General features: G+C 35.5%; 1 protein-coding gene across 1 annotated transcript; it reads right to left on the bottom strand.

Moving 5' to 3' along the window:
* Positions 1-10,240: 10,240 nt before the first annotated feature.
* LOC110698093 (pyruvate dehydrogenase E1 component subunit alpha-1, mitochondrial-like) lies at positions 10,241-16,244 on the bottom strand. The gene is made up of 8 exons (XM_021875496.1): positions 15,428-16,244; positions 13,722-13,801; positions 13,491-13,568; positions 13,261-13,356; positions 13,096-13,167; positions 12,840-12,893; positions 12,658-12,723; positions 10,241-10,804 (listed from the first exon to the last, which is right to left on the bottom strand). The coding sequence occupies exons 1-8, from the start codon at positions 16,119-16,121 to the stop codon at positions 10,760-10,762; spliced, it is 1,185 nt and encodes a 394-aa protein (XP_021731188.1). The 5' UTR covers positions 16,122-16,244; the 3' UTR covers positions 10,241-10,759.
* Between the last annotated feature and the right edge of the window lie 1,912 nt (positions 16,245-18,156).

An 18,156-nucleotide genomic window follows, 5' to 3' on the forward strand; every position in this document is an offset into this window, starting at 1 on the left:
ACAACATACTGCAGAAGGAGATGCAAGTGTGTGTACAACAAAAAAAGTTGTAGGTTGGTCAAGTGCACATGTACGAAAGGGGTGAGGTGTAGGTTTAAGTTTTATGCAGCTAGGGTAGTGAAATCAAAGGCTTGGAAAATTAGGACATTATGGTTGAAGCATAGGTGTATGAGGAAAAAAATGAATAAAAAGGTGACTGCAGAGTTTCTTGCAGACAAGTATTTGGAAGAATTCAGAAGCAACCCCACATGGAAGATCAGACAGATTCAGGAGAGGGCTTTAAATAATTTAAGGATCAAAATCAGCTATTTCAAAGCATGGCTTGCTAGATGCAGCGCAAAGCTGATCATTTATGGGTCTGCAGATGAGCAGTATGCTAGGGTGTGGGACTATGGAAAAGCTATTCTCAAATACAACCCTGGAAGTGGTTGTAATGTTGTAGTGGAAGGGATTGATCAAATTGAGAGGCCTATATTCATGGATGTTTATGTTTCTTCCTGCACTTAGAGAGGGGTTTATTTCTGGTTACAGACCAATCATTGGGGTGGATGAATGCCATCTCAAAGGGGCTTATCCTGGGCAGATCCTAGTTGCAGTTGGAAAAGATGGGAATAACAACCTTTTCCCACTAGCTTGGGCTACTGCAAAAATTGAGAACAAAGATAGTTGGGCATGGTTTCTTGAGAGCCTGTTGCAGACACTTGAAGGATTTGAGCAAGGCCTTGGGTTGACTTTCATGTCTGACAGACATAAAGTAAGTGGATTTTCTCAATTCAATTGTATGTTTATTCAAAGTTTGATAAGTCACAAAACTAAACTTGCATTTTATTCCTTTTTTTCAAGGTCTGTTAGAAGCATTTGAAGTTGTTGTCCCCAAACTGAGCTAAGGTTCTATGTTAGACAAACCTGGGCAAATTTCAAACTGAAATTCCATGGCTCTACATTCATGGATCTATTCTAGGCTGCTGCTAGGGCAAGCACTCTGGTAAGCCTCCTCATTTGGTTTTCACTTTGAATTTGGCAATGTCACTATGATTGGAATTGAACATGACACTCAAAATATGCTAGTGATTGAGTTGTGTGTGTGTGTGTGTGTGTGTGTGTGTGTGACTGAGTTGTTCTTGTGTGTGTGTATGTGTGTATGTGACTGAGTTATGTGTGTATGTATGTATGTCATGTGTATGTGACTGAGTTATGTGTGTGTATGTATGTATGTCACTATTTTCTATGAATTGAATATTGGGTTATGTATGTATTGTATCAGTTTAAATTTGAGGTTGCTATGGAGAGCATCAATTTCTTGAATGAAGAAGCATATGAGTGGTTGTCAAACATTCTCCCCCGCCACTGGTCAAGGCATGCCTTCTCTACAAACTGCAAGTCTAACATGTTGTTAAACAACATGAGTGAGACATTTAATGCAATGATTAGGGAAGCTAGAGATAATCCTATTCTTACTCAAATGGAATGGTTAAGAAGATACATGATGAAGAGGAGTAATGACAAGTGGGAGGCAGCTAGGAATTGGGAAGGTTTGCTCACCCCATTTGTGAACAAGGTGTTTGATGGGCTGGAGAAGTATGCTAGGACATGTGAAGTGCAGGCTTCTAGGGGTGATACATATGAGGTGAAGTACAAGGATGATCAGTGCATTATGGATCTGGAAACTAGAACATGCACATGTTTTAGGTGGGAGTTGACAGGGATACCTTGTGTCCATGCATTTGCTTACATTCTGGACAAAAAGGATGACCCTGGGCTATAGGTTCACCCACTTTACTATAGGGGGACATATTTAGCTGCATATGAAGCACCCATTTAGCCAATGCCCGGGCCTAAGCATTGGGAAAAGGTCAAGCTAAGAGAGCCTTTGCCACTAGTATTAAAAGTGCAACCAGGAAGACCCAAGTCAAAGAAGAGAAAACTTGAACTAGGGGAGGGGACTTCTGCTGCAGCTTCTAAGGGGAAGAAACAAAAGATAAAGTAGTGCAAGAACTGTGGTGGCTTTGGTCACTTTTCCAAAACTTGCAAACATGAACCTGCACCAGACCATCCCCAGCAACCTCCAAGTAACCCAAAGGGTGGAAGGCCATAGCCGCAAACTGCTTGGCTTAAGGAACATAGGAAGAAAAGTGAAGAAAGGGCTGCAAGATAGGTATTTTTTTTTTTTGCAACTACCTAATGATTGTACTGCTTGGGTTCATTTTGACACAAACTGATTAAAATGCCATTGTACTTGCAGGCTGCATTGATAATGCCACAATATCAGGCTGCAACAACATGACCAAGTGGGAGTCAGCCTGCAACAACAGCAGCAAATGGGAGTCATCCCTGCACCAGAAGCAAGAAGAGCCTCAGTCACCCACACCAGTGGCAACAGCTGACCCAGCCCCAACCAGAGCTCAAACAAGGGCAAGGCTTCCAGTCACCAGGAACAAGAAGGTCAAGGATGTGAATGCACTGTGATAGGGTTTTAGGAAGTATTTTGTTGATGAACAACCTAGTATTTTGACTAATCCTTTGTATATTTGCCAGTTAAACAAAGTAGTTCTTGCACTATGGTACTGTAGTTTTTGTGAAAACAATGTAAACATCTAACTCCTGCTTTTGCTACTACTAATATGACAAGATTCAGGGATTTGAATCAAATTATAAGCAATATATTGCCCCAACATAAGTTTCATTTCATTGATTAATTATTCAAGTACAAGCATCCCTACAAACAAGCATAAAAGCTTAACAAAAGACAACATCAGTTGGGGATTTTATGTTTCTAAGCATTCCCAACTGATCCTAAAATCTAAAATACATAGCCAACACCAAACCAAAATAACAACACACAACAACAGCATGTAATACAAGCATATTCTTTGATGTTGCATTGCTTCCATGAACCTCCTTGCTCATCTTCTTCCTATCTGAACTAAGAGCCTTGCATTTCACCTTCAAGTTGTCAATCTCATTCAGCAAGCACCTTCTCTGCCTACTAACATCATCAACTTCCCTCTTCAAGTCATTAATCTCACCCTTCGTCAATTTCTTGTCTAGCACCAAGTTGTCAATCACCTCTGTTTGCCAAGGTGTTCCATCTGGTTGATCCACCCACTCAAAGGCTTTACACCCCCTTGTCTCTGTCACAGGGTCATAGAATTTTCATGACCTAAACTTGCGTCTAGGATTCTCCCTAGTCCAAGCAGTGAGCCTTGCCATTGGAACTCCACATTGGCATCTTTTCTCCTTTGAAGGTGATATACTTATAGAAGACAATTCCTTCTACAATGCCAAACCAACAACATCAATTTTAGTTCCAATTGAACACAATTATCATAACCTAAGCCTAATTTTATTATCCAATTACAATTTCAAAAAACCCAAAATAATTTTTTACTAGCATGAACCCTAATTTTAATACTCTAAAATTGGGGTTCAATTCATAAGTCATACGAACAATTTCAATTAAATAACAATTGGAGCATAATCACGACAAGAATTGCGAAATTTTACAAAATAATTCATGGAATTTGCATACCTTCTTCCAATTTATCTTGTAATAGCTGACTTGTGTAAATGACCACGACTCAGAAACAATTTGATGCTACGATTGTTAGGGTAGAGTAAATTTTAGGATTTGGGAAGAAAATCGCAAAGTAGAAGCTCAATTCAACAATCTTTCTGGAGAAATGGAGAAGATGGGTTTAAATAAAAAAGGAAATCAGGGAAATTGGGGAAAAATTCAAAAAGTAGCCGTTATTGTGGGGCCCACAACCATTTTCCGTCACCGGAGTTAGGTTTTGGTGGTAAAAGTCAACTTTATTTTTTTTATGAGGTGGTAAAATAAAACTTTAAATTATGTAGGTAGTAAAAGCAAATAAGTCGTTTTTTAGAGGTGGTAAAAGTCAAAATTTCCTTATTAAAGTGTATTTTTCCTAATTTTTTTCATCTTAAAGTTTTCCCAAGTTGATTCTTATATTTATTTTTTGTACTTTTTCACTCTTCTAATAACTCATGCAAAATGTCATACTACCAAATTAAATTGGAGAGAGGGAGTATATTGCAATGGGTCCATACTATAAATCTATGATAACAACAACTCTTGATCGTTTGTGCGGTACTAAAAAAACGGGTAAGTAAATAAAAGACATAACTAGCATAACTTGAGAATTGAGAATTGAGAATTGAGTTACTTGACCATGTCTTTGTAAAAAAAGACAATAGTCATGTTATTGGACCATAGACAAAATAAGGGTCATTAATGATCTTCACCAATTAATTTTAGAGTGTAATTAATTAGATGCAAGTTATAGCACTAGGCAGTCGGCACTACTCTTACAAATGTCCCACTTCTTTGTACGAATTTATTCAAGTTTTGTACTATATGATGTAGCCATCAAAAACAATTAAACTATTTTTTCTATGTATAATCCGGCCAAGCCAGCTCTAATGTGTCGTAATCAAAGGATTTGTAACCATTTAATAAACCCAATTGTAGCACCCTAATGACACTTTCACCACCTTGTAGGAGAGGTTCATAAGTAGTTGTTTGTCTCTAAAATTACTTTCATATGAGTATTATTGTAATAAACACATTGTGCTAGTATTAGTACTTGTATATAATAAGAGAAAGAAGACTTACAAGTACTCCGTAAGTACTTAATTAATTAAAAGTCTGTTTTAGCTTAATTTGGCCAAATCAGGACAATAGTTCCCAAAAATTAAAAAGTACATCAAGCTCTCTAATTTTAGTGTCTAATTTCATCCCTGAGTATATGTGCTCATTACGGAGTCACGAAGTGCCAAGACATTAAAATTCTATATACTTGCAAAAAGTGATGACCTGATCACAACACAAGAAACCTATTGAAAGTAATTGAAATTGAAACTGGACTGAATTGATATGATTATTACTCCTCATTCGATTTATCCCCTAACTCTAAAATTGGAACCCAATATTATGCAATAACCAACCTGAGGAAACCCAACACTTGCCTTAATCTAATAACTATAAATTGAATTGAACCCACATCTAACCCAACGAAAACTCGAAACTTGATCTAACCCGATAACAAATGCAATCAACCCGGCTGAATAAATCTAACCCTAAGTTGAAGTGGATAGATTAAGAAAAGATATGTAGTACTCATTTTAAATAATGTTTATGTTACAATAGATATTAATAGGACTCGTAATCACCTTAACTTGAATTTTGAATTTCGTACTTCGTATGTTGTAGCCTTGCCTTTACTTATCATGGTTATGGATCTTATAAATTAATTACTCATATTCGAATAAGATCATATCACCAGATTTAGATAAGTCTATACAAATTTGATAGACCAACAATAAAGCAATCAAAACTTGACCCAAATTTGAAAACATCGTAATAAAAAATCTAAATTTAAAATAAATCAATAAGAATAATTCGTCTTGAACCCAAACTGATTCAAATGGAACACAAGATTTTTTATTTTTTATTTTTGACAATAGCAGAAACACAAGATTGACTCAGAATAAAATTATATGAGCTAAAACCTTTCCAAATCCAAGATAGATGATGAGTATTTGAGTTCACCTAAATCTAGAGTAACACAAAGTGATCCTAATTGATCATATAATGATAATACTGACCCAACATTATTCAATTTCGATGTGACCTAACCCGTCCATAGTTGATTCGAATTTAAACCGCACGCGATAGGAGAGCTCTACAACACCGCATCAACAAGCATTATCAATCAACATTATTGATAGTCATATTGCCATATATATGGAGGCAACAGGCAAACCAGGGACAACCCACATTCTTCCTTAACCCCAATCTTTAATTCTTTTATTAATTCTACCAATAATCTACCTTAGCTAGCCGTATATCATTGCCTTTAAATCATTAAATGTGGTCTAGTAAAATAAGAAGCATACTAATTTGTATGACAAATCATTAGATGCCCCACCCCAAAAAGCAAACAAATCTATACAATATTGTATAAATAGACTACTAGTAGAAACTAAAGCTTCAAGTAGATTGCATATAATATATAGTACAAGTACTTTAGAAGTTTAGAACTTTTATATAAATTCTCAATTATGAAGCTTCATGAATGAAGCAACCAATTTAATTATTTAAATGGTTTTTCCTCGCTGGATTGCCATTCACCAACTCCCTTTTTGGCTTTTCTTTCGCCAAATTTATTCTGACCTTTACCTTCCACCTCACATTTTTATAAAAATTTCTCCCTATCATTTTAGAGAAAAAATTAATAAATTACCAAATGATAAATCATTTGGCAATATTTAATTTATTATATATGCTGGTATAACGTAACTTTGAGTATGGGTTAAGTATTCCTTTTATCCTTTATTTGCAAATATACTTGTACATAGGATTCGGGGTTCTTGATGTAACAGTTCATTACATGATTGATGCATATGGAAGATTAATTAAGGGGCACTTAAGATATACCCAGTAATAAACGAGGTTTGATCTTATGTTTACTAGTATCTTATGTTTACTAGTATGAATTATCTCGACTTTAGCAAGTAACTAAACCACATTTAGGTGTACCTGGAATTCTAATACTTTTACTATTCTATACATAAAGTCTTATAGTGTTTTTAATCGTCTAATTTTCACTTATTAAAACTAATCATAACTTTAAAAGTCATTATTGATAGATCGTTTATCATATAACTCATTTTATTTAAAATTAATAATTTAAACTTGTTTTCTTAATATTAGTAAAAACGCAATGAACGTAACAAAGCCTTAGGACCATTACAGCATACATAAGTGCATAAGAGCATAACGCGTTTATTGTTTCAAAAGATACTCGTACATAGTACTATCTTCGTTTCATATTTTTTGCAACTTTGAAATATTTTATATCTCACAAATAATACTCAAAGTTACGAAAAATATGAAACTGAGTTCGCATTTCGTTATTACTACTACGTATTATTAATGGATCAATTGAGCCCCAATTTTGAGTACTGAAAATAGTATAGCCGTATAAATAGTGGAATATTTTGAAAGTACTATAGCACAGTTGGCAATGAGTTCAGGTCATTAATTAGGCAATATAAGCTGTCTTTTTTGTGTTTTGTTTGGTTATTAAGAGCTGAGGATGAGAGAAGTTTTATAGAAAGTGTAGCACTGGCAAAAACATAAAAACAAAAGTGTTGCTATATATATAGTCATATAGTGTATGTAATGTTGGATACTTTCACGTCCCACACCAGCCTGTATGTTTGAGACCCCAGCCTGTGTTTTTAATCAGTTTATCTATGCATAATACTGCGTGCCTATGTGTTAAAATATCTACACGGAGGCTTTAGAGTACATTTGGAGTTTTTCCGGTTGACATGTTTTGATTTTAAGACTGCTTGCAAACTAATTTTAGATTGTCTTTTATGGTTTATATTTAAGGAAACATGTAGTGTATTTCCTAGTCACATAAAATCTTATTAAATTTGTTTCAATGTTGTCCTACATTAACAAATGTGAATATAAAAAAGTTGGTGATACGAAGATCATGAACTCGACTTCCACTTCAATTCTCAAAGTGTGGCTCTTAATTGGAGGAGCACCCTATATAATAAGGCCCTACCCTAGACCCGGCCCGCTTATTACCTAGCAAACAATACTATTTTCAAAAGAGAACTATGATGGGGATGAAGTAGACTCTTAAAAAAGAACTGAAAATATACCATGGAACTTGGAAGGACCATTGCATAGTAGTGGAGGTTATCTTTTTTGTAAGTGGGTTTATGTTATATGGAGTAGTACATACCAATACGGGCAATATCATAAGTTTAATGATACAACTTTCATTATATAAAATATCAATTCAAGTATATATAGTCAAATCTTTTTTTTCTTCTTAAAATAGCTATGTTATTCCATAGTAAGGACCACGACAAAGTATATTATAGTGTTCTCTCATATTTGTGTGTAGTGTGCTTTCACCAATTCAACCTAATAGTTGGATTAATCCTTAACAATTGATATTAGAGTGTGGTTATATCCTAAGCATAATTGGCAAGTATTACGGAGCACTTCATGTTAAACTACAAACAATTTAAAATTCGAAATTTAATGGGGAGGAATGAAATTATGTGTCAATCAGTGTAATTAATTTTATATTTGAATTATTATTTTCTTATGTCTTTTCTTATTTATCTTCCTAAAAGCAACCCATATCATTTTCTAAAATTAATTAAGTGGTTCTTTAAAAAGAAGAAGGTTTTTTTTAGTAACTCAATCTATGTCATTAATATCATACAAATATATGATACTAGTTCCATTTTATATTATTCTTCACTTTAAAAATCTTTTTGTGAGATAAAATTATTCAAAGTGAAACAAACACTACAAAATAAAATGTGTCCCAAAAAAAAAATGTGTCAATTATTGCGGAAATTAGAGAGCATGAAACTATGGAAGTCGACTTTTGACAAGTCCACTACCATATCTATAACTAATAAAGAAAAAATCACGAGACCAAAAAAAAATAAAAATAAATCGCATTAACTAAGAATGTGATTAAATATTGGGCCATAAAGGCCGGTGAGGAAGGTGACAAAGTAGGTAATAATGTGGGTCTTGTGGGCTGCTTGCTTAGGATACTCTGCAACTACCATAAAAGTGTGGGATAAACTACAAAGTTCCACCTTATTTATTCACATTTAATCCTACTGTAAAACTCAGAACAAAAAGGGGGAAAAAATATTAAATAAAAATTTACAGTGGTAATTTACTGTAATTAGTGCACGGATGAACCTAAAAGTTACAGCAGTACTTTAGAATTAGCTAAGCAAATCAGCAATTAGTGCACGGGTGTACGTAATGCTGTCAGTCATTACTATTTTAACCTTAAAATATTCACTATAATCTTATATAGATAGTGATTTATAGTACTATTTATGGAATGTAAATTTGGACCATTTTATGCACGTGGAGATGCTAAAACATGTAGGAAGTACCGCAGTAGTAGTAGTATCTTGTGTCCGATACGATTACAACATCTTCGTTTCATGTTTCGAGGGCATCATGTTTACATGTACGAGTCGCAAATATGATAAAACTATTGGTAAGTTTTTGTTATTTTTATTGTATGATGATTTCGTGTTCTTCAAATTCTTTGTATTTGGCCAAATGAAGTTGAATGCTTTGAGCAGTACAGTCTATAAAGTTTAAATTAAGCTTCCCAATATATAGCTTGAGTTCTAAAGTTTTTTTTTATAAAAGAAAGCCCTACTCCCTTTACCTAGTTCTTACAAAAATAAAGTTATTTTTTTTACTAAAAAAAGGCTTGAATACTCTCTATTTAACTGATGTTCATGATTTATGGTGCCTTCTCCCTCTGTCTCACATAAATTGCCCCATTTGACTCAAAACGCTATCATAAAATACTATCAAATGGGATAAATTCTAATGGAATTAAAGGAGTGTATAACTGAAATCATTAGTAAACTTCAGTTCATAGCTTGGGCAATGAGAGAAGGTAAACATGCAGCAGGCCAGGCAAGCTGCTACAGCCGAGCTCGGAAATATGGAGCTGGGCTGGTTTTCATTAACATGGGCCTGGATCACTTTACTGTTAAACATATTTGAGCTTGCTCTTTTGTAAGCTTTATAACAGTTAGAGTTCTAATCTGAGCTAATACTGTATTATAACACCAAATTAATATATTCATCCCAAATAATAATCTATGGAATATTATTTTGTTAATTATTTTACAATTTATCAAACATATATATACAAGCGCGGCGGAAGAATAATAACTATCTTTGGAATATTATTTTTTGAATTATACGACAATTAATCATCGTTAGGATATTATTTTTTGAATTAGGCAAAAGCTAACGAGCATCCTGGGGCGTTACATTTTTTTGAAACATTGAAGTAAAATTTAACATTAATTACATCGATCGATACGTGATTTTGTCATTCATTCCGAACTTAATACTATTTTAAGTACTTTGTTTTATATTAATTGGTTATCTAATGCCCCGAAATGCTTGTTTGCAAAATCCTTTGAATTATACTACAATTATCGAGCATATAAACTGATATACATACATGGTACCGTGTTTAGCACGACTAGGATAACAAAGTTAGAGAGATGATACTTGTTTTCTTGCCGCCCAGTGGTTGGCAAATATTGCCTCAGAAATATGACCCCAATCTATACTCACAAGTAATCTGGGCTAATTCGACACACTTGATTTTATATATGGCCTAAATTTCTGAATTCAATACTTGGTCAATGTCATAGCCAATAACATCAACAATAGTTTAAGCATACAAGTGATACAACAGGTAATGAATACCCAACACTGAGCATCTAGACACTCTTTAACAAAAATTTAATGTTTCAAAAAATCAGCAAAGGTAGAAAAAATAACAATAATCAGCCAAGGCCTTGATGCTTTCAGCAACAATTTGGTGCGTTATTTGTATATTGTGATTTGTGAAGCACAAAAAGCGCTTTATGTAAGTCAAATTATTGACTTGTGTATAAAGCTCTGATCAAAGCAACACAACTAGATCCTGAATCACACATGAAATTTCGTTAATCAATACACGAGACGAATTTAGAGCTGTATCACATCCACTGCAACAAGGCAGTGGCCCTAACTTGTAGGAGCGAGAAAAACCTATACAACAATAGAAAGCACAAGCCTATAAAAATTGGGTCAAAATCTTTTATTTCAAGTTTCCATCTCATCTCCATACGACTCGCATCAAAATGTTACTTTGGCTCATGGTAGAGCAGTTCTAAGTACTTTTCTGTCAGCACCGAATGACTGCAAAAGATGAAAAGCACACGGCAATCAGAAAATATTTTAGGGATATAACATTCAGAAATTAAACAGCAGTCTCAGCATTGTTAGCATATTGTAGCAAAACTGTGATTTTAAATCAGGCAGGGAACACAAAGGCAGAAGCCACCTTCTAAAACAGCAAAGGACTGACAAGTTGGGCATTCAAGGCCACTAGGCCAACAAATCATAAATTCACAGTTTTTAAGTGCTGGGATAAAAAAAATATAAAACAGATCCAGTAGCACGGGCTGCAAAGGTGAAACAATGATACGCAATTTAGGTCTGTTAAAATTTTGTCAACCGCTGATCATATGTAAACTGTAATCCTTTTCCTGCCCCTTTTGCTCTTTCACCCCAGGCTGTTTCAAGCAACTACGACACACCAATGCTTTTCCAACTACATCAACCACAATATAAGGTATAGTTTAACTCTAGTTCAGACTATTAACACTTCCAACATCTGCCATTATAGTAAATTGTCTAAAATGATGTAAATATTTAAAACAGAGTAAGTGCTATACAAGTGGTATGCCATTATAATGCATACTATTAATACTTCTAACATCTGCCATTCTGGTGGGTTGTATTTACTTGAGGAATACGAATTAAAATTTGTAGGAAATGAAATTGTGATTGATGAACTCAAACTGAAAATGGACAGATTGAAGCAATGGCCTGGCAGAAACGGGAATACAATATTGAATAGGTCACTAGTGATCTTGGATATTTTTTTTTTTTAATATATATATATATATAAAAGGTCACTGGAGATCTTAATTTCAATTTTCAATCATCTCACCTTCATCAATAGTTTCATGGCATGCCTTCCCTCTCCCCTCATTAATCAACCTCCTTCCTCATACCACCACACCGATGCCTGCCTAGTAAGAATAACAGTTCTCACACAAATTAAAGTGCCGATTGCCACTCAGAATCTATAAATAGATCTGGCAATTGGCTAAAAATGTTATCTTAGCCCTATCGCCCCTATGTTACCAACAATTATTAACGTGGGTTATATATAAAATTTGCCCTCAATTAAATACAGCATAAGCCCAAATCAAATAAAAAATGGAGGGCCTGCATCGTATATTGTCCAAATGACAAACAATAATCTATCCTCTTGAACTGAACATAAATTTCACAGCTTGTAAAACAGGGTGCACACTTTGTTATGTGTAAAGGTCATTGATAAATATAGTGATGATTCTCAGAGGTCTACTCTGCTTTAATACCCACTGCGACAGCTAGGTTTACACCATGACACTAATTTTGCAGATCCAAACCCACATAATATCCAATGAAACTCGAGTCTCACTTTCAGGTCATAATTAACGATTATTTCAGAATTTATGAAGCTATACTAACCATGCACTAATATCTTAGAGCCTAAGAGATTCAGAGTAAACTGTAAAAAGCAATCAAACCCACATCTTCAATTGGAGCTTGCACTTGCTACAAAGAGAAAACTATACAACCTTCAAAAGCTTTAATATATAACTACTCCCTATGTCCACAATTAATCTTCATGTATTTCTTTCTAGATGTCCATAAAACATCTTCCTATTACTAATAATGGAAACTTTATACATTCAACCCATGTGATGTGGGCCCTCTCACCCATGAACTATCTTTCAATAAATTTTTATTCTTGACTCCCTATTATACAGCAAGAAACCTAACACATACACATGTCCACACTCTACCAAAATACTTAATATGCATGCCCAAACCTAACTAGAAGATTAATTGTGGAAGATGAGTTTATTGATAACTTTTGGTACCAAAACCTGGAAAAACAAAAATTGTAGGTTCAACAAAATTTGTAAACTTACCTCTACTCCATAACCTTTCACGTATATATTTGTAAAAAGCTCAGAATTATCAGGCATGGGACTCTCCTGAAACCACAAATTAGCAACAGCAAATAGCAATTTAGGAACCAGTGAATCTTGCGACAAACCAATGATACGATAATGATTATGTGAAGTATAACATAGAAAAAAGATTTTTTTACCTTAGCCTTAGCAATGGCGTCATCCACTTCTTTCCTGACCTCCTTTTCAATATCCTGCATCATCACAAGAAAAAATCAAAATCAAAAGAAAACTCAATATCAATCCAAAAAATGGATAAAATTTAAGGTGGCTAGGTATATAGTCAACACTTAACAAATTCACACCGAAACAGTACTTCTAACATATAGCCCAAGAACAAAAATCAACAAAACTGCTTACTTTAAAGAAACATCATAGAGTTAAGACGGCAATTACCTTTAGTTCCTTTTCTGCAGCAATATCATGAGCCAATATCAGCTTCCTGACTCTCTCAATAGGGTCACGTTCCTGTGAGGAAATCCATTTAAACTACTAAGTAACTCTCCATAGTCTCCAGCTGAAAATTTAAGATCTTTTCAAATTCCCAAGCTAGCTCTTTACCTGTCTAATTCCAGAAATCTCATCACGTGTCCTGTAAGTGCTGCCAGGATCAGACATTGAGTGTCCATGATACCTATAAGTGTCCATCTCAAGTATCTAAAGACAGACATGAAAGTAAAAATGATAAATAAGGTAGAGGGATGCATCCCACATATTACCAAAATCTTAAGAAAACTAATTGTAAATAGCTTTTCAGGAAAAATAGAATTAATATCCTAACATATACTTACAATTGGCCCATTCTTCAAAACATATTCCTTGGCAAATTTGCAAGCTTGTTTCACAGCCAATACATCCATACCGTCAACCTGCAACAGAAATGTTCCACAAGAATATTATAAGACGATAACATCACTAAACTGTGTGCCAGACCACCAAATTCTACCAATAGCCTCCATTATGAACACGTCGAGAACACAAATGCCAATCAACCAGAAACGCAAATCTAATTCATATCAAACCTTTAATCCAGGAACATAATCTCCACGTTTGTAATAAGCTGGGCTCTTTGCCGCCCTCCATTCTGCAGTTCCCATACCATCTAAAGCAAGTACAAACCATGAGCTAAGTAAAATCACTAGGCATAGCATTTGAAACCCAATAAGCTAAACATTACTAGAACCGCAAATACAATACAACACAACACAACACAATACAACAAGATTTAAAACAAATACCCCGAATTAGAGCATTATAAAGGTAATTATAATTTCTACCAAAACAATTCTCTTTGATTTACTAGGCATAGACTTGTAGTTGTAGTGTGTGTTAATTCCCCATACAAGTCTTAATACAAGACTAAATAATTTACACAACACATGATGAAATTGAATCCTGTTATTCACTTCATTTTTCCAACAAACGCGTTTGCATCCTGGTGTCCAATGAACTAAGATTTCTCTGTCCCAGCTCGTTGAAGGTTGCAGCTTACCTGAATTCATGGGGCAGGGAATCGCTAGGGATCTTTAAGATAAACTAGAGTGCAGACTCCATTGACTCTAATTTTTAACCAAAATACCGTCAATGAAAAAAGAAGTCTTTTTTTTTTTGGTATAAATTACGAATTAATCTTATCTAGCTACTTACAGCATAGAACACATTGAAAGATGTAATCCTTTGCCTCAATTACAATACAAACCAGCATCCAAGATCTCATTTCTTTCGAAATTCCCACATATCATAAGCAAAATCATACGGAATCAAATCATCCGACACAACCACAAATTGCAGCAATGCACAGAAACATAACACACCTATAAACCAACCAAATTAGCAAATACCCAAAACAAGACTATATGCTTCATTTTTTTTAGTTCACACATTTCTTTATTCAAGTTTGTCAACGCACTACTTCAATGATTAATATCTCTAATTTTGAGACGGTTTTAACAAGTCCCCACTTGACTATGTTTAACCGTAACTATAAATCACAAAAGCTAGTCAAAGTAGTATATGTGAATAGTGTCAAAAGTTCAAACGTGTCAACTAAAAAAATCTGAGGAAGTAGAATTTATAAAGCTGATTATAATCCCCACGAAAACAACTATTAACTAGGCATAGCCTCATAGAGTCGTAGTTATAGGGTGGGGATAATTTCATACAAGTCATAACACAAGACTACATAAAATTTACACAACCAAAGATGACATATAATACTGTTTTCACTTATTTGCTCCAACAGACAAAGTCACATCCTAGTGTTCTATCCTGGCTCGTTGTAGGTTGCAGCCACCTTGATTCACAGGGCAGGGAGCCACGGGTGATCTTTAACATAAACTAAAGTGCATACTCCAATTTTTAATCAAACACTGCAATAATAAAGGATAAGGTTTTGTTTTCATTTCTTGGTATACATATAAGTATCACCCTATTTAGCTACTGAGAGTGTAGAACACATTGAAAGATCTAATCTTTGTCTCAATTACAATACAAACCATCATCCAAGATCTCGTCTCTTTCAAAATTCCCAAATATCATATCCAAATTCACACAAAATCAAAACATCAAACAAAACCATAAATTGCAGCAATTAAGCACACCAATTCAGACACACACAACGCACCTAAAACTCAATTAAATTATCAAAAAACCCAAATCAAGAAAAGGAACAAAAAACACACACACACACACACACAATTATAAAATCAATGAAACAAAATTGACTTACAATGATTATTTTCACAAACCAAAATAGCAGGCAGATCCCAAAGCGCAGCCATATTCAAAGCCTCAAACAATTGTCCTTGATTAGCAGCACCATCACCATACAAAGCAAAACTTACAGTATCTTCCTTATTATACTTCTGAGCAAAAGCAAGCCCAACACCCAACGGAACCTGAGCACCAACAATCCCGTGACCGCCGTAAAAACCCGAATCCTTCTTATAAAAATGCATCGACCCACCTTTACCCCTTGAACACCCATCTTGTCTCCCCATCAATTCGGCGAAAGCGCTAACGAGCGAACCACCTCTCGAAAGATAAATACAATGATCACGATACGCGGTGATTATATTATCCTTTTTAGTAATGGCGGCCTCCATACCAACAGCGACGGCTTCTTGACCGTCGTAAAGATGGCAAAACCCTCGAATAAGCTTGGCTTTGTAGAGGGAATCGGAGGCGATTTCCATTCGCCGCATAAGGGCCATGCTACGGAAGTAGTCCATGAGTTCAGACGGCGTCGTATCGACGGAGCGAGAAGGGGGTTCGATGATGTGGGATTTGAAAGGGATGCTGGTTTCAATTGTTAGGGTTTTGGAGGAATCGGAGGAGAAGAGACGGTGGTGGGTGGCGGAGGTTAAGGGGCGGAGAAGGGAGGAGAGAGATTTGGAGTTGTTGACTCGGTGGAGAAGCGCCATTGTTGAAGAGGAGAGAGAAAGAAGAGGGAAGATGAACCAGATCGAATTCAGGGAGAACGAGGTGAACGCGAGTAGGGGAATCGATTTTATTTAGTGCCAACCACCTTTCTGATTTTGGAATTTTAGGTATTTTATTTATCATTTCATTTTAGTCTTGATAGGATAACTAGATTAGTAAATTTTCCTAAATTATATTATACGAAGTATGGAATAAGTAATCTATCTATCTATCTATCTATAACTATAATTAAAGTAAAATTAGTTTCCCTCTAGGTTTTCCTTGGGAGGGTTGCGTTCTAGTTTCTTTGGCTAGGGTTTCCTTGTCTTTTTCAAGGTTTCTTCCCGATTTTAATCGAGATTCCATTAATCGTTCTGAGTTCTTAGAAGTATTGATTGAAAGCTTCATCTTTTTCCAATGGCGGAGACAAACAAAACCCTATTGCTGGTGGAAAAGGATAGCGGAGATAATAATAAAAAAAATCAACCGAAGAAACAGAGGATCCCAATGACGCAATTGATTGGATGACACAGGAGAAAACGATGACGATACTCATATTAAATTGGCTCTTGTAGGTAATATCTGGACTAATCGTAATATAAATGTCAATGCTTTCGTTGCAACAATGAAGGGAGTTTGGCAACCTAAACATGGAGTGGATATCTCAAATATTGGAAAAAATCGCTTTCTTCTCCGAGGGACAAGCAACGTGTTCTACAAGAGCAGCCCTGGCACTTCGACCGACACACTTTGATCCTTGGAGAAACCATTGACTTAGTGAAGCCTTCGGATATCGAAGTGTTCCATTACCAATGTGGATTAGGGTTTACAACCTTCCCCTAAATGGAAGATTAAACCTTGCTAATGTTGAGAAGATTGGTAATAAAATTGGGATTTTTGTTAAATTAGACGAGGCTGCGAAGGTGGGGATTGACAAGTCCATTAGGATTCGTGCTCTAGTGGATGTTTGTAAGCCTTTATTTAAACAAGTGAGGCTAAATTGAGAAGTGGAATTGAAGAAGCTTTTGAGGTGAAGTATGAAAAACCACCTCTCTTTTGTTTTTTTTGTGGAATGATGGGGCATGGATTGAAGGACTATGAGGAGTATAAGGAGCATGACAAGTCAGCCCTTCCTTATGGCTCGTGGTTAAAGGCTTCACCATGGAAGTATAAGGTAGGAGATGTGGATGTTAGTGGGGAGAAATGAGGTAATTGTGCAAAGACTGTTTATTACTAAGCCTAAAAAGAATGTAGTTCCGAAGCCTATTGTTGCTGCTCAAGTGGAGGAGGTGCTAGACAAACTAGGTGAAGTGAGTTTGAGTAGCGTAGGGGAAGGAGAAAGAAAAAATCAAAGTAAACAGGGAGTAGAGTTTTTTATTTTCAAGAGTGTAGAGGAGATAGGGGGGAAAAAGCAGGGTGAGGGTGAAGAAAGTAATAGCTCTAAAGGGATCCACTATAAGAAGAATTGGAAGCGTTTTTTGAGAGATGTTGATCATAGTATGGAGGGTAATGTGAACATCTCGGGGGAAAAAAGAAAAGTTGTTGAATGTTTGAACTCTGGGAGTAGTGATAAGGTGCTTGAAAATGAGGAGAGAAATAAGAAGAGAGTTGCTGCAATGACTGATTTTTGTGTGGCGGGCCCCACCCAAAGGGCTCTCGGTGAATAATGAGCTACATTATCTCATGGAACTGCAGGGGTTGGGGGGTACTCCTGTGTTTAATGCTCTGAAAAGGATTATTTTCCTTGAATGGCCCCAAATGGTGTTTTTATCGGAAACTCGCTTGAAAGCTTTTGGGTTCGAAAAAGTAAAACAGAAAACAAAGTTCGATTGTGCTTTTGTAGTTGAGTGTGAAGGTGAAGGAAGGAGGAGAAAAGGAGGATTGGCGTTGATGTGGAAGAGATTTTTGGACGTTGTGGTGCATTCTTATTCTCAAAACCACATTGATGTGGAGATAAATTCGGACCAGCAGGGGAGATGGAGGTTCTCGGGCATTTATGGTTTTCCGGAAGAGGAAAATAAATTTAAAACGTGGCAG

The sequence above is a fragment of the Chenopodium quinoa genome, unplaced genomic scaffold, assembly GCF_001683475.1.
Source record: "Chenopodium quinoa cultivar QQ74 unplaced genomic scaffold, ASM168347v1, whole genome shotgun sequence".
In the NCBI taxonomy this organism is placed as follows: Eukaryota; Viridiplantae; Streptophyta; class Magnoliopsida; order Caryophyllales; family Amaranthaceae; genus Chenopodium; species Chenopodium quinoa.